This window comes from Fusarium oxysporum, chromosome XI, assembly GCF_013085055.1.
Source record: "Fusarium oxysporum Fo47 chromosome XI, complete sequence".
NCBI lineage: Eukaryota > Fungi > Ascomycota > Sordariomycetes > Hypocreales > Nectriaceae > Fusarium > Fusarium oxysporum.
The window spans coordinates 2,615,965-2,635,034 of NC_072850.1; the positions used below are offsets into that span (position 1 = coordinate 2,615,965).

Sequence of the window (19,070 nt, forward strand, 5' to 3'; positions counted from 1 at the left end):
GTGGCTAACGTCCTGGTTTAGCTTTGCTTGCGGTGGCTCCAGACTAACGCCTAAACAGCACCCTAATTTGGCCGTCTATTTCGATCGACAGTCACTTTGCTTTTTTCAGTGTCGGAAGGAGCCGCATTCCGTAAAATCGCGGAGATATCATGGCATTTGACAGCAGCAGAATAAGCTGCTTATGTAGAGAAGTAGAGGAAACATACTGCAAAGTCTAGATCAAGATTTGAGGGAAAACTAGAAAAACGTCACAGTATATTATTATTATGTATAACTTATTAATTTCGTGTTTACTTATTAGCCACGAGAAAATCCGTCGTTTCAGGGACTTAAGTTATTCGCTTTAAGTCTATATTTACCAGCTTCTGAGTTTCACACTATCACATACTTGAAGTCAGCCATCGAGAGGCATGATACTCTTCTGCAGCTCAAGTGCCGAGTCTAGTTGGGGGAACGGAGCGGGAACGCACGGGCCGTTAGTCCTAGACAACCCGAGGCCAGCCACTATTACTCTGCCCACTAAACGCCAGGAGAAGGAGGGGCTAGGTACCGAAAAGATGATACTCAGGGAAAGTACGTCCGCCTTCCTCTGCACTCAAGGTAACTACTTTCAAGAAGCCTCAGTATGAGGAAATTGTTGAACAGGTGCTGTGGCCTCACGTGCAAGCAGGGATACTTTAAGATTACAGCCGAAATAGTAAAGCAATTAAGGGGTAGAATATAACACAACATGAATATACCAATCTGGATCAATGGACTGAATACATGTAATTTCTGACAGTTATAAGCCTAGCGTTTGCCGATAGGTAACGCGGCGCGGTTAGCTAGCACTTGATTGGCTATTTCTGCAATAAATTGCAGCTGGGGGGGAATCTTCGCGAATCTGGGTTGAGAATAAATTGGATTATAATCTCTTCTCTTAGAGTAGATAGTCTGCGTGTTTTTAGAACCCTATCGAGTTATGATTGAATGCCATTATAACGGCGATGTAACTTCTAATGGTCAATCTGGTAGGCGCGAGCAGTTGGTTGAAGCTTTAGTTTTAGGTCATTTCGGAGAGCCTGAAGTGTAAGTAGGATTTAGCTTTCTGTTTTATAATTAGACATCTTTTCTGATTGAGAATTATCTGGTCGAGAGTAAGGTGTTAGGTTGAGGGATTTTTAGTGCACCAGCTTATTATATTAGCGTCTCATGGTAGTGTTGTTTTACCTGGGTTCCGAGCGCTGAGCACAGCGTGGGCTCGATAAGGCATAAACCGAAACCGAAACCGATACACCGCGATTAATCTCCGTGTATGCGCTGCGATCTACGGTATACACGTTTGCTAAGGTTTAAGGTTGGAATTAGTGAAATTATTCTAAAAAAAGGGATTTCTTAAATTATCCTTAAGAACGGGGATTTATAACTCTTTCCATCTCAACTGAGCATCGATTTAATACTTCAATTCTTGAGCTTCTCAAACCGTCCATTATCTTCCCAATCATTCATCGCAAGCTAGCCTTTACCCTTCTATAATTACCTTTCTGCAAAAGAACCAGCAATGGCTAGCATTTTTAGCAACCGTCTCAAATTGCCGCTTCATCTTGTGGAGCTACTCTTGATCTTTTCAGTGCTGATCTTGTCGGTCGTACGAATGCTGAAGCTGCCAAAGAATGCCCCTAGGGGTCGATCAAATACTATGGCACTGGGAATGGTATGCACAACCCGGGTCAATAGTACACATAACGACTAACATATTTGGTGATAGAGCGCGAAATCCCTTATCATTCTGTTATATCAACTGTTATCAGAACATCTACAAGCATTCAAAAAGTGGTCCAGCCTCAAAGCCTATGTTATTCTCAACGCACTTGAGATCGTGTTCTGGGCTGCAGTCGCGTTTATGATGATCCAAGCAAATCTCAAGTTCTGCGAAGGTTTTACTTGCATACTTACCTGGATCGTTTGTGTTCTCGGCGTGGTCATGAGGTATGTCAACAATATCCAAGTGGTAGCACCGGGCTAATCAGAATCCAACTCCAGCATAGTCGCTTCTTACCTGACTGTCATCACTTGGTTGGACTTCAGGCACTTCCGTGCTCATGGAACCCACCGCGGTCGACGTTTTGAAGCCCATCACGTCAAGATACAGTCAACCGGCAATTCGACCGACAACATTGCGATGGATGAAGAATTGCTTCATGATCAACGATACACGCATACTAATAATTACCGAGCCTACGAACCAGGACGTGCCTACGATTCTCGTTCTCCGTCACCTTGGCGACAGCGTGATGAAATGGCGTAACCAGTAATCGCAGCTGGCGTGATTAATATCATGGCATGTGAGGAGGATATTAATAGCCCACAAATGAGATACTAGAAAGAGTTGAGAGCGAGAATGTCTGCAATATAGAAACCAGTATGCATATGGGGCGTATTGGCGCAAGGGATTTTCAACACTGTCAGATAAGCTGGGTTAGACAGGACAGAGTAAGGGTTAAGTAGTTAGGTAAGTAGCTGAATGTGTCTTCAAAATTGGCCTGCTGCCTCTCTACCTGAATTAAGCCTCTACCTATTGCTACATAGGAAGGTGTTGACGCCAATACATCGGTTTTGCTTTCGGGATTTAATTGCATCTTCGGCCAAGACGCAACAAGCGCAATGAAATACAAGTTAATCTCGTACCTCAACCTGCCCTACTTCCAAGCCCTCCTTCTGCAACTTGGCCTCTTCAACCCTGGCATCCAAGTCACTCGTGCGCTTCTGCGAGGTCCCAGGCACAAACCAAGAGGTACTCGAAAACAAGGCGTTCATCTCCTCAAGTGGCAGCAATTTCGTCTCTGGCATAAATGCCCAGAAGAAGACGGCATTTGTGAAATTGCAAACCACAAACACCAGGAAGTACCTCCAGCCGATGTTCTCGATAGCTGGGGCCGTTATCTGTCCAATCATGGTATTGAAAGCGAACGAGGTCATGACACCGATAGAGATGCCCTTGGAGCGGGTCTTTGTGTCAAATACCTCGGCCGGAATGATCCAAGAAAGGGAGCCGCAGGTGAAGGAGAAGCTGACTTGGTAGCACCAGTTGATGACGATGAAAAGCCAACCGAGTGAATTCTGCATCGATGATGAAGCGTGAGGGAAGCTAGCTTGAGCTGCGGTCACGATGACGAAGCAAACGCAGTTGATGCCATTGCCGATGATCAACGGCCAGCGACGGCCAAGCTTGTCGATGAAAAGCACAGTGCAAAGCTGAGCAAGAACAGACAGTACATTGCTGATAGCTTGGTACTTCAATGAGTCTGTGGTACCAATGTTCATAGCTTTGTAGATGTCTGGAGTGAAGTACTGGATGGCTGATACACCAGTCATCTGGACAGAAGCCTGCAGCGCAGTAACGAGGAAGAGTCTGCGGAAGCTCGCGCGGTCGGTGAATAGATCCCGGTAACCCTTTGCTTCGAGCTCGTGCTCGTGGGCAATGGCAGACTGGATTTGGAGGTACTCGGCTTGGACCCATGGGTCATTTTCATTACCGTTGGCATGAAGCTTGGCTAGAGTCTTGAGTCCCTCCTCCTCTCTGCCGTGGTCAATCAGCCAGCGGGGTGATTCTGGAAAGAGCAAAATCATGAGAGCAAGGATGCCAGCAGGGACGATTTGAAGGCCAAGAGGTATACGCCACTGCTCGCTCGAGGAAAAATGCAAGTTGGTGCCATAGACGGTCCATGCTAGATGGAGTAAGTCACGTGGTCTTGAGGATGTATGGATCTTGACTTACTTGCGAAGACGGCTCCAATACCAAGCATCAACTGCTGCAGGCCAGTGACTCGGCCTCTGATAGAAGGGTGAGCGATCTCGGCCTGGTACATGGGCACGATCATGACGAGAATGCCAACACCAAACCCACCAACAGCCCGACCGGCATAGAAGAAGGACAGGTTTTGTCCAGCTGCTTGCAAGGCTCCACCGACGCAGAAAATAATGGCACCAATCATGATTGCCAGTCTTCGGCCCAGCCAGTCACCCATGGGACCAGCCGCGAAAGCTCCGAAGAAGCCACCGCCAGTGAAGAGGGACACAACGGCACCACTGTAAGGTGGTCAGCGAAAAAAAGATGACATATACGTTAATAAGTATGCGTACACTTCATCTGCGTTTGGATTGAAAGACGATTTGAAAGAAGTTGAAGCAACACTGCCTCCGATAACGCCAAGATCATAACTATCAATGTTAGCTATTGCGTTATCTTGTCGTTGATTCCGTGCGTTTTACCCGTAGTTGAATGATCCAAGCGAGGCGAAGACGCCGACGAGGAACTGGTAGGTTTTGGGAGCAATCATGGTGGATGATGCTTTTCTGGGTACAGTCTACAGGCAATGCAGAGAGGACTGGAGCTTTTATATAATCACAACATAGCGGCTAAGGCACACTGACATCTGCACTAGTTTTCCTCCTAGCGAGACGTCCGATTCCCGTATTGGAGCATGTCGCCGGTATACGAATGCTAAAAGTGACTAGTGTTGGGTCTGGAACCCAGATTCCTACCCCGCAATAGACGCCATGGAGTTAGTAACTTGAGCTGATTGCTTGGCGATTGGCTCGGCTGTATAGCTGCGGCTCACCACTGTCACCCGCCAGCTTATTTTTCTTCGCCTGATGTTGCAGCAGGGAAAGCCCGGAGTCAAGGAGCCTGGGTGGGTTAATCTCCCCCGTGGAGAAGTTCGTGGGGTGCTTAGTCTGAGTTTCTGTCAGTCCCACTATACCCCATTCTGATACGCAATGGGGCGATTGACCTTCATCACCAGCCTTGCGGAATTCTGACCACTCAGAAGCTCGTTATTCCAGCGCCCGCGCAGAACCCCCGCTTGAACGAGATTATGCGCAGCAATAAGAAGAGGGGAATCGTCCAGGCTGCCACGCTAGTTCAATGCCGATCTAACATCTTTTCGGATCTCTTTACCTGTTCACATGCAACTCCGCAACGATCAATTTGCGGGGTAAATTCTGGGGTCTGCAGGCTTGGCAGTATTATTGCCCCGAGATAACGTCAAGAACCCGTGATGTTGATAAATCATTGGGTTTGTATTCAAGGCGATACTGAAGATTGAGTTTAATCCACGTCTGTTACAGGATCGCTTGATGTCTGAAACCAAGCACGTGGTTGAAAGGAGTGTGTCTCGCAGCTTCGGAGGAGACTCGGCCGAAATTAGCCAGAAGTGAAATTCAACATTGTCCAGTCCTTATCCCATATAATTATCTCCGTAAGAAAGCAGATACCTAGATCCAGAGCCCTACAAGCCGCCTCTTAGTAGCAATAGCTATTTTCCAGTCACGCTATACTTATCACTTATCTAAAGTTCCTTCGTCATGCGTTACTCCCTAGCTCTATCCTACCTACTCCAGTCTGTCTCTGCTCTAAGTCTGTCGGTAGATTCCTCTGGTGGCAACTCTTCAAGCCAGCTTCTCTATGGTGTGCTTTACGAGGTACTAGAATTCTCTCTCAATCTCACATGTTCTATCAAACTCATGTCGCTTAATAGGATATATACCACTCTGGAGATGGCGGTTTGTACGGAGAGTTGATCCGCAATCGCGCTTTTCAGGGTTCATCCAAAGACCGCGTTGCTAGCCTGGATCGCAATACGGACTTTTGGCACCCAGTCGGCGGTGTCACACTCTCTATTGATGATTCAAAGCCTGCCTTGTCTTCCAGCCTGCCGTACCACCTACGCATGGACGTCCCGAAAGGCGCAACTGGTAAGGTGGGGTTTTATAATGAAGGCTTCTGGGGTTTCAACGTCGATGCCACCAAGCGCTATATCGCCAGTCTACACATCAGAGGCGACTATAGCGGCTCCGTCGAGGTGTACTTCAATAACTCTATCACGGCAAAGAAACTGTCAAGTGCTGCTGTCAAGGTAACTCAGGCAGAATCCAATGGCTGGAAGAAAATTGAAACTCCTACCTTTCACCCTGCATCTTCACCTGGAAATCCCAACAACACATTTTATTTCACTTTCGACGGCGAAGCGCTCGCCGGAAAGTCACTTGACATCAACCTGCTGAGTCTTTTTAAGCAAACTTACAAGAACCGCTTCAATGGTTTGCGAGAAGATCTTGCACAGGCCGTAGGCGACATAGGCGCCTCGTGGATCAGATTGCCGGGCGGCAACAACATGGAGGGTGTTGGTTTTCCCTATCACTTCAAGTGGAACGAGACTATCGGTGACCTCAAGGACCGACCTGGTAGACTAGGCACCTGGGGTGATATCAACACAGACGGCTTCGGTATCCTCGAGCAGATGCAGATGGCCAAGGACTTGGACCTTACCGTCGTGCTTGGACTCTTTGCTGGGCTTTACCTCAATGGAGACATTATTGCACAAAAAGACATCGGGCCTTGTGTTGATCTGGCGTTGAGTGAGCTGGAGTTTCTCACTGTGAGTAATCCTAGGACTCGATTTTTCTCAGCTTACTGATTGGCTAGGGTGATACATCTACAAAACATGGGTCACTACGTGCCTCTCTCGGATTCCCTGAGCCGTTCACTGTTGAGTGGGTCGAGATCGGAAATGAGGACTATCTCAATGGCGGTGAACCGACATACAAATCGTACCGCTTCAGGGCATTGTACGACGCCATTCGCGCCAAGTATCCCAAGATGAACGTCATCTCGTCCATCAACCTGTCGCCATCGCCTGACAAGGGAAACGGAGGTATAGTAGACCTCCACATCTACGATAACGAGGCCCATTTTGCCAGCCTGTTCAACACCTTCGATCAGGCAAGCCGAGACTATCCCGTGTTCGTGGCTGAATACGCAGCCATCCGATCGGGCTCAAACAGCGGCGGCGAGATTGGCGCGCAGACCTTCTCGATGGCCTGTGCCGAGGCTATATTCCTGCTGGGCTGTGAGAGAAACTCCGACGTTATTGTAGGCAGTGCCTATGGCGCTCTCATCAAACAATACGACGAAGAGCCGCGAACGGTTGCGGTGTTGAAACATACGGCCGACCAGATCCTCAAGACGAACAGCTTTTATGTGCAGAAACTTTTCGCTGCCAACTTGGGTTCCCAGACTGTCCCTGTCAATGCCACTGGAGGGGGCTTCGGTCCTGTTTACTGGTCTGCGACCAAGACGGCGGACAGAACCTTGCTTAAGCTGGTCAACTACAATGGCAACACAGGCCCTTCCAATGCGGTCAAGGTTACGGTTAAGGGTTCCAAAGCTACCACGGCTACGCTCACTGTCCTGTCCGCGCCAAATGGGTCCAGTGTTAATAACCTCCCTGGTGGTGGAGGCGAAACAAGCTCAATCAGGACGGCGAGCCTTAAAGCAGAGAATGGGGTATTCTCTGTGATCTTTTCGAAATCTTATGAGATAGCCATTCTTAGCATTTAAGGGGCTTTAGTGTTAGCTATAATACCTTGGGATTCAACTATCCTATCAAGAAAAGGTAACTATGCTATTAAAGATATAGGGTTCTACAGTTAGGGATATTGGTTTCCCAATTGCTATAGTAAAGGTAGGATAATAAATATATAATTCATTCAGCACATTCAAGTTATCTAGAATGCTTTCAAGAAATAGCGTTAGGGTTAGCTAGTAATATTATAAAGTCGATGTAAGCTGGCGGGAAGGTTCTGATGTGTCGAGTCAGCAAGCTATTGGCTTTTGAGACCTGCCAATGATTTCCAAGTGGCTGTAACAGTCACTCACCATATCGGGATCCGGTATCTCTAGATTGTCTCTCTCTATGTATTACAAGGCGATACTACGAATTGGCAGGTTGAGTCTTCCAAGATGTCCTATATACATCGCGATGCCTGCCTGGTTCTCTCCACCACTCAAGCAACCGACTTATCACAAGTTCACATCGATTGGAAGAGCGGACTTGTACAGGCTACCATGCCATTTGAATTCCAATATAAAATTTTTCGGCTGTAACCAACCGTTCACATGCAACTCTGCGATGATTAATCTAACGCATAAAGAGAACTCTAGATATATTTCCTAAGGGATAAAATGGCTACCTCCAATCCCCTAACATAGCTCCAACCAAAAATCAAGATCACTTCAAAATCAAGTCACATAAACGACGTAGCTGTTATTATACAGTTCTTACCAGGAAGAGATATCACTAAGGATGAAGAAGCACTCGCCGGCTGGAGTCACTTTGAACGATGCAATTTGGTCTTGAGCATCTAGATTCAGTACTGTATTCGTAGTGAGGCGTAAGAAAGTGGCAGAGGCGTCGAATGAAGTCTCTGGTATCTGCAATAGGAGTTGATTCACGACAAAGCTTGGTCCATCAACTTTGACTGGAGACTGAGGACCGGGTAAACAAGTGGCTTTTAGTAGGAAGACAAACTGAAATTAGCATATCGGCCACCCAAGACCTGAGCCTTTTCTCGTGGTGTTAGCGAACAAATGGTTGCGAACAATCCGAAGACTGAACGGTCTGTTAACCATAAGAACAAGTCCACCAACAGATCTGTTCTAAAAAAGATACCCTAGTAGTGAAATTTGTTATCTCGGACCACAAATGATGACTTGTCTGTTTGGGAGTAATATGGTATGTTCACTGTTTAGGAACTAAGAACAGGCACCGTGACAAGCCCAGCTAATCGTTATAAGAAAATATTATAGTGTTCTGTCTAGGCGATGGTTTTACATCTATGTTCTTATTTCTTTGGGCAGAACCTCAGAAGCATATATACGACCAGATATTCATCACGACTCTTAACTCAATCATCCATTTACACAAGGAACTCTCTGCCAAGTGAAGCATCTACAAGCAACAACAGTCACAACCGCAGAACCACTCGAACCACCCCAACACATATTCCTACTCGCAGAAATCTCGCCGTGGCTGAATCTACAATGGATGCCATTTTTGACTCACTCCTCATTCTCTTCCCCATTATGTTCTTTCTTGTTTACTTGAAGAACCTTGCTGTTGAAACTGTCTTGGCTGCTTACAATGCCATGGTGCAATTTCTTGAGAAATGCCGGCGTGCCATGGCCTGGAGCCTGTACTTCATGCTGTTTATCTTTACCTTCGCTTGCGTTAATGTCTTCTTTGGCAGCATGAAAGCTGTTCTTGATGGTGAAAAGATCCCCCGTCACGTTTACTACAATTATTAGTTATCTGTGTTATAAATGAGCTAAATGTTGTCCACTCACTATCATCTTTCCTATGTTCAAATGACCCTGCAGCTCCTTGTTTGCTGATCACATTTTCTTTGTTATACCTGAACTCGACCCCATCCACTCATTCTTGCCTTTCTTATGTTTTTGCTGAATCGACCAATCCTCTATACTTTAATTATTAATCGATTGCCGTAGGGAATATGTTTTAGTATGGAGCCGCTTCAGCAGTATGTAACTTCGTAGAAGAAGAAGCCGAGAAACTCAGGACTAGTAGTTTATACAGCTGTTGAAACGACTATCGTTGGATTTGCACTGCAGTTTACTGGTCTAGGTGGCCTCCATTCTGCGGTTTCTGTGGCTCAACTCGGAGTCATCGTGTTGATATCACAAGCATATGGAGGATCAATGCATGTGAGAGTATGGTAAATAAGGACTGTCGTTAATTGGCCTAAAGGCTTGAATAGTGGCGAGCGTGTAGGAGCTACGGTCGCGTACCAAGAAGTAGGATCCTTTAGTCGAACAAATATTCTCTAACAATAAGTTCACAGTCGCGCCTCCTCCCAATAAAGAAGACCAACCCGCCTAACATGGCTATAGAATGATGTATAGCGGCGCGCGTATGTATAAGAAGGACTCGGGAAGTGCAATAGTTAAGATATCCTGGTCAATAATCGCGTGAAGAAATAGGGCGGAGGTGTCGGTAGTTGAGAGCTTTAGTTTAGTACCATTGACCTTTTCATAACATAATGAAATAGGCTATGCGAAGCTGGGAGAGGTTGCTTGTTATCGCCGACGGAAGGACGGCCATAGGGGATCGATATTGATATTGAGTTGGTGGGAGAAAAGTTGTTGCAATGTACGTGTCGCGCTCAGTTCGTTTGCTTATCAAGTCACGTCCTCGGCGGCTCCTGCAGCAGACTCTTCAGTAAAAGCGGTCACCTCTGTAGATACTATGAGAAACATAATGCCCTAGAAATCTGATATTTTGAGCGGCCGGCGGAAAGTGGGATGCAAAGTATGAGCGGGGAACCAGCTGACAAACGGCAGTTTCTATTATTAAAAACAGCATGATTGACTCTATCTCGAATAAGCCCACGAATTGGGCCGAACCTTATTTCAAAGTGGATTTAGTAAGTGAGATTGCTAAGGTTAACGAGGTCTCGGTGGGTATGACTGATGGATTCCAGTCTTTATTACTTCCATCATAGGGTTTATATCATCTTCCTGCGACGAATCAGACCATTAAGCTGCGCAAGGCATTAGACTTGCATAGAATGCCAACAACCTCATTCCTTTCCTTCACAATCGCATACTACACTTCACATGCAATTAACCACCGTAAAATCTTCTCCAAGTGCTTATTCACTATATATACCGATACTTGTTTCTAGGTGATGCAAATCCCTCACCGCTTTTCCCCGCGCTACGATGCTAACTCCAACCGCCCGTCGTCCTCTTCTTCCCACCAAGTCTCCAATGCCGACCTTTCTGTCGGCACAGAGGGAGCTGACCCGACAAACTCTCTTACCTGTACTTGACTCCAATTGCATGTCTGTGTTGAGAAGCAGAAAAACAAAATAACCCAAGGGTATTTGGTACTATCGACATTGTGATATGCCTGCTCACGAACAAGGGCTTACACTATATAATGTTATGCCCAAGGATATGTTCTTAGACTCTATAAAATTGCCAATTATCTACGGAGAAAGATAACTAGAAGTTCGACTCCCAGCACTTTTTGTACGGTGCGGGGCAGATAATGGAACGCATTCAAATTACAGGATACATCGGCAAGCCGAAACTGAAACATAACTAGGGTGCGAGGTATTTTTGACAGGGTTCCCCTTTTTAGTGTTGCAATGCTCCACTGACTTGTAGAAAATAAGCATAAAAGTCAGAGCTATGCTAAGATGATTTGTCAAGTGAAAAGAGCTATAAGAAGTGTCTTCAGCATACTGGCATTTTATCTAGTTGCCCTTTACTAAATACTTTCGCGCTTGATTTATCTTTCTTCTGTTTTATGCTAGAATTATGAAGTACCTTTTATATGTTCCTGGCCTTGTCCTTGGCGCAAATGCAGTCTCGTATCATGGCCATCACCCGCATTCACATCTTGACACCAGGGCTCCCAAGCTATTTGCCCACCCTGGACTTTTACACACTGCCCAAGACTTTGAACGTATCAAGGAAAAGGTTGACTCCAGCGAACCACCATGGTCGACTGGATGGGACAAGCTAAAGGCACGGGTTAACCAAGACTACCAGCCTAACCCCTCGGACATCCTCGTCAGAGGCTCAACCCCCGAGCGTCCACAGAACTACGTCAACATGTACCGAGATATGGCTGCGGCATATGCTCTCGCCATTCACTGGAAGGTCACTGGAGAGGAAGCATCCGCGGAGGCTGCTGCTCGCGTCCTCGATGGCTGGAGTGCCGTTCTTACAGATATCTGGGGCAACTCAGACAAATTCTTAGCCGCGGGTTTCTACGGATATCAATTTGCCAATATTGCAGAGATCCTTCGCGACTACAGCAACTGGAAGGGCCTTGACGCAACAATTGACATGCTACTACGGGTATTCTACAGCAAGAACCATTCCTTCCTCACAGCTCATAATGGCGCACACATTGACAATTATTGGGCGAATTGGGACCTTGCCAATATCGCAAGCATGATGAGCATCGGTGCATTGGCAGATAACAGAACCATCTGGGATGAAGCTGTTGACTACTTCAAGAGCGGTGATGGTAATGGCGCAATCGAAAAGGCAATCTGGTATCTTCACACGGAACAAGGCACGGGTAAGAAGCTTGGACAGAACCAGGAAGCTGGCAGGGACCAGGGACACGCCACGCTTGACTTTGCCATGCTTGGTGTCATTGCCCAGCAGGGCTATAACCAGGGAGACGACTTGTTCGCATACTTGGACGATAGGATTCTGACAGGGTATGTATCTCTATAATCGCACCGAACGAACTAACTGTTCCACTAGCATGGAGTACGTTTGCAAGTACAATGTTGGCCAAGATGTTTCTTTTGAAACATACAGCAACGCGGTACATGGTACGCAAACGGCAATCAGCAATCACAGCCGCGGCACGATTCGACCTATGGCGGAACTATTCGTTGCTCATTATGGCTCTATTAAAGCTCGAGATGTTAAGTGGACCAAGGTTTATCGGGATCTCGTTTTGCAGGAGAGTGGTGGAGCTGAGGGAGGTGGTGGTGATTATGGGACTACGAGCGGTGGTTATGACCAGCTGGGCTTTGGAACGCTTCTATATCGCCTTGAGAAGGAGTGAGGATGAATTTATGGAATTCCTTTCACTGTGGATCTGATATCATATGTAGGCGGCCATGCCTCAGTTAATTCCAACAACTGGCATGTAAACGCCAATTTTTCGACTTCAATCTCACTGCCCATCGTCAACAAGAGACTTGAATCAAACCGAAGTGACACAATCACTTTATCAAATGACGAGCCAACAGTCATCCTCTGAGCGTGACCACTAGTGCCCTGTTGAAGATTTCCTCGTCCGAAACTCATTCTTCTCAACGAATATACGTCGCCGTAACATAACCTGCTGATACCCGAGCCTCCCAAAGGCGATACTTGTGACAAATCGCTTATCCATGATAACTATACCGCATTAATGATGTGGTTTTAATGGCGAATACAATGAGAGAACGGTGGGTCTAGCAACTCATGGCATTACGGTATCCCTGGATTTGTTAGAGAGTATTCACCTACTGCTGGGTACTTAGAGTCCCGGCAATACTGCTCCAATGCGAACACCTCCCATCGCTAACTGCATCACTACTCTAGCCATCATGTATCACAGAGGAACTCATTTCTGCTATTCTGTCTTGAATCCCCCAAGAAGCTCAAAGATAATATATTCCGCAAGTCCCAAAACGAGGAATGCATCTTCCAGTGTACTCTGATTATGCAGGGCCAGTCAGCAGCCTGATCCTCTGCCGAGAAGAAGCCATCAACTCCTCCACCTACGAGTACGCTTCAAGTATACTTACGGCGCGAGTTAGATCTGGCTCCAGAAATATCAATGATGCCACGAATGAAGTAAATATCCACGGTAATTATCGCCATGCTTGCACAAGATTGCAATTGCTAAGCTCAAGAATATAAGTGCAGGACATGCACACCCTCAGAGTTACGATTGGGGCGATCAAAACTGCGCAAACATGCCAACACAACCCCTTAGTATACAGATCTATACAGAAACAGGCACCGCTACAGCGAGAAGGCCGTTAAGAGATATTTACTTGGGATCAGGACTTGATAAGTCTTTATCAAGCATCAAATAAATGGGATAGCTACCAAGCCTTAGTTTTAGCCTAGTTGAAACAAACCTATTGTCTTAGTGGTTATCATCTTTACTTCTCTTGTTATGATATTTGCCCTTGTCATTGCTACTATAAACATCATCGCCTTATAAGTAGTTCTATTTACCTCAGAGGTATGGGCGAACATGTCTATTAGGATTATTTTTATTACCTAGCCGGTTAACCAGTTTTATTCCTAGTAGGTTAATACGTTTAGCCATAGCTCTGGAGTTCTCCTAAAAGAAATATTAAGGATTTGCTACTTGGTACTATAGGTTAAGTGATCTGGCGATCTCATCTTACCCCACCTAGTTCAGTAGCGTCAGTTGAACAATTGTTAAGCAGTCCGTCTTGGTTATCTTTCGGCACAACTTCCTTCCGCACCGAGTTTAGACAAGGGTAACTCTTCACAAACCTCCTGCCTAAGGCTACAAGTCCCGCTTGATTCTTAATAGTGCTTACAACAAATAACAAACACAATTATTACATCTTTATAAAATAGCTCAACATGGATAAAAAGTCTCCTGCTACATACACATTAGTGAAAGGAACAGGTGTGTTCTTAGCAGTAATTATTCGTTGGATATACTAATTTCAGGTACAGGTTCCCTACAGCGTACATGGTATCTTTACCATCGCCTGGGTATCTGGTCCAACATTCTGGTTTCTGCGCGCTATACCTGCGCCAATGGACAAGAACTCAGCCAAGGTGCTATCATTGAAGCACTGCGCCTTGTTGTACAAGCTCATCCTGCCTTATGGCATGTCTTCGTCCAGAGACCATCTCCCAATCGAGGTAATCACGAGCTGCATACCGCCAGGCTGCACACTATCGATTTGGAGAAATGCATCGAACCCGTAGATTGTGACCAGAACAATCCTGACGTCACTTCTGATGATCTTGAAAGAGCCCATAACGAGTGGTTGTGGACTGCTGATGAACCCGATCGCCCATTGTGGAAGCTTCTTGTGAAAGGGAATAACATTATCTTTGTCTATCATCATTCTTTAGGTGACGGCATATCCGGTATGGTCTTTCATCGTGAATTTCTTGCCGCGCTCAATTCCCTCGCCGTCACAAAGATCATGCACATCGCTCGTCCTGATACTCTCATTCATGCAGACGAGAGCGTTCAATCCCCCGTCGAACCGGAAGACGTTTGGGAAGGCAAAGACAGCATCTTGGAGATAATTTGGACGCAGCTAGTGTGGTTGTTTGTTAAGCTATTCTACGGCAACGATCGTATCTATGGCGATCTTCCCCCACCCAAGCCTCACCTCAAGTCTGTAACTGCAGTGGCAAAGCCAGGAGAGAGAACCGTCACACGCATTTCGTCGTATCGTATCCCAGCAGAAGACATGTCGTCGATACTCAAGGCATGTCGCAAACATCAAACTACCTTTACACCTCTACTCATTACAATGTTTACCATCGTCCTTGGCACCGAATTCTACCCGAACGCAAAGATAGGAGCAACACGCTTCAATTTTGACTTGAGACCCAGCCTTCCCATGTCTCGTGTTGGTGGAGGAACAGCGAATGGAACATTTGTGAATGCAGCAGGAAGCTGGCAGCTCTGGCACAAACTTGGACCATTCCGTCAAGTCCTGGTTACGAAAGGCGATGCCAAGGAGACATCGCTCGACTCCCGCTCTGTATGGAAGCTTGTCGAGGACTATAAGAAAGATATGACACGTGCTATTTCTGGCCAAGCTATAAGATACTGGATCGGGGTGAAGCGACTGGGAACTGACCTAGAGAAAGTGGTTGACAACGGCTTTCCGTCTATATCCCTCCTTCTCAAGCCTACTTTCAGCGTTTCTAACATTGGCGCCTTCGATAATGCTCAGGTAGAGGACGATGAGAAGAGCACAGGGCTTTGGTGGATTGATGATATGCAATTCTCAGCTGGAGCGGTAAATGGCAACCAGGGTACACACGGTGCTATCTTCCATGTTTGTGGTGTTAAAGGGGGAGATACAGTTATTACTGCGACTTATGAAGATGGAATTGTTCTGCGGGAGATGGCCGATAAGATTCTGGAGCGTACCGTTACTAGAATCCTCGAAATAGTCTAATGTGATATATGTTCTTATGTTAGAATAGCTTTTGACACCTCATGACTTGATCCGCACTTCCTTTGTCCCTTGGCCAAGGCTTAATTGAGTGGACAACGCACTGACGCGCATCAAGCAGTCCCGTCGTTGCAATTACACCACGTGGTTCGATTGGGATATAAGACGTTTATTCTGCCGGTTTTGTTGTCCAACGCAAGGCTGTTTTCATCTGTCTCTAGTTGCAATCAACAGCAAGAGGATTAGTCGCCGCTTTGCGGTCACAAGCGTCTTCACAGGTGAGAATCATGCGTACCGTCCTCGGCCTCGTAGTTTGAGGAGCACCAAAGGCGCATGGGCAGCTTTGAACTACTATAAGACAGTCTGGGGGCTAAGCTGCATCGGAGATAGGAGGTAGTTTGTGCTTCACAGCCCCTGCATGGAAGATAATCAGTAAGCTGCGGATGTGCTTACTAGCGATCAGGTCAGAGTTCAGGTAGCTCTTGAGGAAACTTCGAACTTGTCGCCCTGTTCATATTCACCCAGCAAGACATCAAAACCAACTGGTCTAAAGGTTTACTAAGATACATTAAACTTACTTAAGTATTTTCGTCGCTTAGGATAGGGGTCCTAAGTTTTCTTGCCTCACCTAGCAATCCAGGCCCCAACGCTTTATGCCCTATGTAAAAGAACTCCAATCATTCAAGGTTTTTCCCCTTTGTCATTTACGTCTTACTCCACCTTCTTCACCTTTTATCTTCCGTCAACACTGAAATTATCTCCCACGCCCTCATATCCTTTTGCCATCACCATGGCAGCTATCGCGACCACAGCTTAAATGACATCAAATTCTGGGACAGTAATGGTTTTCTGACAGGTAGAGATGTCACTGATCAGCGCGCGAATCTTCACAAGTACCGCTGGGAAACATAACGCAACTGAGTATCTCGAATCATTCCCCTTTGTTATCGGATGCCAGGGCGGTCCATCAGACGACCCGCCATTTTCGGTAGCTGGGGTTATTGCCATATGGCGGGACGCCAAAGACTTTGGATTCATGCCTCTTGTCGGAGACTTTACGCAAGGTGATGAGATCGAAGTCGATGACGATATCCTCGATCAGATCATGAAAGTTCCGAGAAGGCTTTCACGGCCGCCGATCATAACATTGCTTTCGAGCAAGTTGCTCTTGTGACAAATGAGCCCGAGATGACTCAGAAGCCTCACGGGTCAGTGCCTCTGCGATGTTGCAAGAAATTTCTCAAAAGGCGTCAACTTCAAAGGATGGGCGCGCAAGGTTGTGGTGTGTTGCATCTGGTCGATCACCAATTGACAAGTCGTGTGACGAAGAGAGGACTGACCAACGGCAAGCCTCGGCTGCTGAGATATAAACTGAGGTAGGTTGGTTGGTTGCCGATTAGGAAATTGCAACGAAAAGAGACTCTTTTATATAAAATAATTGCTTCAGGGCTTTAGATTGTAATTAAGTTATAATAGTCTTTAACTTAATAGTACCATCTTTGTGAACAGCCGTGAAAGAGAATAATTCTTTTGAGGGACTTATTGCTTTGAATACTAACCAGCCGTTCTTTATCACGCTGAGACTAGGCGAGCACAAGATATAGAGAAATAGAACAAAGCACAGATACTTTGTCTGGCATCATGTTCCAATTAGTTAGGTAAGAGTTTTATTCAATGAACAAGGGCATGGGATTGTTACCAGCACGAATCTAACAGCAGCTAGCCTGGTTATCCATTGCCCTGCGCAGGGTTATTTTACTTAATTCTTTAACGCGAAACAGCAGCAAAATGCTATGATTAAGCTAAATGGCAGTTGCAAGGGCTTTGGTTACTTTTCCTAATTGAGATAAATATATGATATATATTCTATAAGTGTTATAATTATAAGTAACTCTTTTATTAAAATAATAAATTAGGGTAACGTTAAGGTTCTACATAATTGTTATTTCTAGCTTTGGTACAATCCTTATCTGCTCTTATCTGCTTATCTGTTATCGCCCCACTGATCCGACATCCTGAACCAACGCCAAGAAAAACACCAAAATCTAACATAGCATTATCAACGCATTAATCCAACCTACAATATCCAAGCAACATTGATCACCAAGCACCCTTTGTCGCTCGACGCGAATTTAATTCAAGGACTGCATCTCGAGATGAGCACTACAGTCCGCACGCAGAACAACCCCAGCCAGACGCGTCATCTGCATGGCCCCGTCTGTTTCGCGTCATCGTGCCATTTGTATCTCACCGCGTCTACTAAATTAATCAACTGCAGGCAGCCAACATAATTGCGTTACTGTATGGCCCTCAAAATATTGGTCAACCACCTGCTCTCATTCTCTTCCTCTCCATCATTACCCATCTGTGTTGCGCAACTCGACAACCGCGACCTGTCGACATTATGACGCGGAAGGAGGGTGGAACACCGAAGAGGGAATCGGCTGAGAAGGATCAAGGTGCCAGGAACCATCGAGACTCCTCGGTCGAGTCCTGTATCGTCCTGGCCATCTCAACAATCGTCGCTGCACCTCACGTGACACGATCAGCAGATTCCGAGGCATCCATGGGCAAGGAGAGTCCTGTGACGCCAGATGAGCAACCAATCAAATCCGAAGAAGAAGACCGTATCGGTATGCTGGTGTCCTTGTCAATGGTTGAGCCCTCTGGCCAGTGCAAAGCAACAACTCCCGAACCACTGAATTTCTCTTGCCACGAACATCAGAAACAGAAGTGCGAGACTCTCCCAATTCTGGTGGATTACGGCATTCCAGAGCAAAGGTTCGAGGAGCCTACAACGGAGGAGAGGTCAGATATTCCTGCAATGAAAGATACACCAGGCTCTATACCCGACTTGCTTTTAAGAAGGAATCCTCAGAAGGCAACAGCGACATATCTCGAGACAATCGCCGTTAAGAACAAGATTGCCAAAGAAGAGGAACTACAGAAGAAGCTCCAGGACAAAATGGACTACAACTGCAATGTGATCCTCGATTGCGATGTCAGTATTGACGTTGAGCGTCGTGCAATCGAGAGTGCCAGACGCAGGGGAAGGCCATTTTGGATCCCATGGTCGATGGAACGTCAACGCTACCTTACGTTTAAACGCAAGAACCTTCAGAAGAAAAATGCTGAGATGGAGGGAGTAAGGAAGCGTCGCTGCAAGAAGCTTGATGGACTGATGTCCGAGAAACAAAAACTTGAGGAGGAGGTTACTGCATATTGATATGTTGCAAGATAGTGTCAAGATGGTAGGGGTTGAATTTGATTGAGGCAAGCTTTCGAATGAGTGATAGAAGGGAGAGTGGTTGTACTGGAGAAGATGATATGATGAAAGAGGACGGGCCTGGCTTAGGCAATGCTATGATGATGAACGAGGAAGAGCCTGCTGAGGCTAAAAGCATGTCCCGAGCTACAATCGCCTTTACATGGACTAATGGATATCATAATCAGGAGGTTTGGTCGGGCACCGGTCATGCAATGCAGCGGTGGCAAGAGACTTAAAAATATCTGGT

The 19,070-nt window shown here is 46.2% G+C and overlaps 7 protein-coding genes across 7 annotated transcripts; 6 read left to right on the forward strand and 1 right to left on the reverse strand.

Moving 5' to 3' along the window:
• Positions 1-1,540: 1,540 nt before the first annotated feature.
• Positions 1,541-2,161, forward strand: FOBCDRAFT_108550 (uncharacterized protein; the record flags this gene model as incomplete). Its single annotated transcript, XM_031193113.3, has 3 exons — positions 1,541-1,693; positions 1,748-1,968; positions 2,023-2,161. Coding segments are annotated over 3 exons (513 nt in total), but the record flags the coding sequence as incomplete, so codon positions are not given.
• A 307-nt stretch (positions 2,162-2,468) lies between these two features.
• FOBCDRAFT_254281 (general substrate transporter) lies at positions 2,469-4,319 on the reverse strand (the record flags this gene model as incomplete). Its single annotated transcript, XM_059611108.1, has 3 exons — positions 2,469-3,707; positions 3,758-4,068; positions 4,252-4,319. The coding sequence occupies 3 exons, from the start codon at positions 4,317-4,319 to the stop codon at positions 2,656-2,658; spliced, it is 1,431 nt and encodes a 476-aa protein (XP_059466301.1). The 3' UTR covers positions 2,469-2,655.
• Positions 4,320-5,346: 1,027 nt separating this feature from the next.
• On the forward strand, positions 5,347-7,561 carry FOBCDRAFT_254282 (glycoside hydrolase superfamily; the record flags this gene model as incomplete). Its single annotated transcript, XM_031193115.3, has 3 exons — positions 5,347-5,463; positions 5,520-6,419; positions 6,467-7,561. 3 exons carry the CDS (start codon positions 5,347-5,349, stop codon positions 7,379-7,381), a joined length of 1,932 nt encoding a protein of 643 aa, XP_031031961.2. The 3' UTR covers positions 7,382-7,561.
• Positions 7,562-11,164: 3,603 nt separating this feature from the next.
• Positions 11,165-12,437, forward strand: FOBCDRAFT_147592 (chondroitin AC/alginate lyase; the record flags this gene model as incomplete). The annotated part of the gene is made up of 2 exons (XM_031193116.2): positions 11,165-12,081; positions 12,128-12,437. 2 exons carry the CDS (start codon positions 11,165-11,167, stop codon positions 12,435-12,437), a joined length of 1,227 nt encoding a protein of 408 aa, XP_031031962.2.
• A 1,517-nt stretch (positions 12,438-13,954) lies between these two features.
• On the forward strand, positions 13,955-15,558 carry FOBCDRAFT_265680 (alcohol acetyltransferase; the record flags this gene model as incomplete). Its single annotated transcript, XM_031193117.3, has 2 exons — positions 13,955-14,033; positions 14,084-15,558. Exons 1-2 carry the CDS (start codon positions 13,988-13,990, stop codon positions 15,556-15,558), a joined length of 1,521 nt encoding a protein of 506 aa, XP_031031963.2. The 5' UTR covers positions 13,955-13,987.
• An 859-nt stretch (positions 15,559-16,417) lies between these two features.
• FOBCDRAFT_281845 (uncharacterized protein) lies at positions 16,418-16,729 on the forward strand (the record flags this gene model as incomplete). Its single annotated transcript, XM_059611610.1, has 1 exon — positions 16,418-16,729. The coding sequence occupies one exon, from the start codon at positions 16,418-16,420 to the stop codon at positions 16,727-16,729; it is 312 nt and encodes a 103-aa protein (XP_059468107.1).
• A 982-nt stretch (positions 16,730-17,711) lies between these two features.
• FOBCDRAFT_286620 (uncharacterized protein) lies at positions 17,712-18,927 on the forward strand (the record flags this gene model as incomplete). Its single annotated transcript, XM_031193119.3, has 2 exons — positions 17,712-17,771; positions 17,834-18,927. 2 exons carry the CDS (start codon positions 17,712-17,714, stop codon positions 18,779-18,781), a joined length of 1,008 nt encoding a protein of 335 aa, XP_031031965.3. The 3' UTR covers positions 18,782-18,927.
• Between the last annotated feature and the right edge of the window lie 143 nt (positions 18,928-19,070).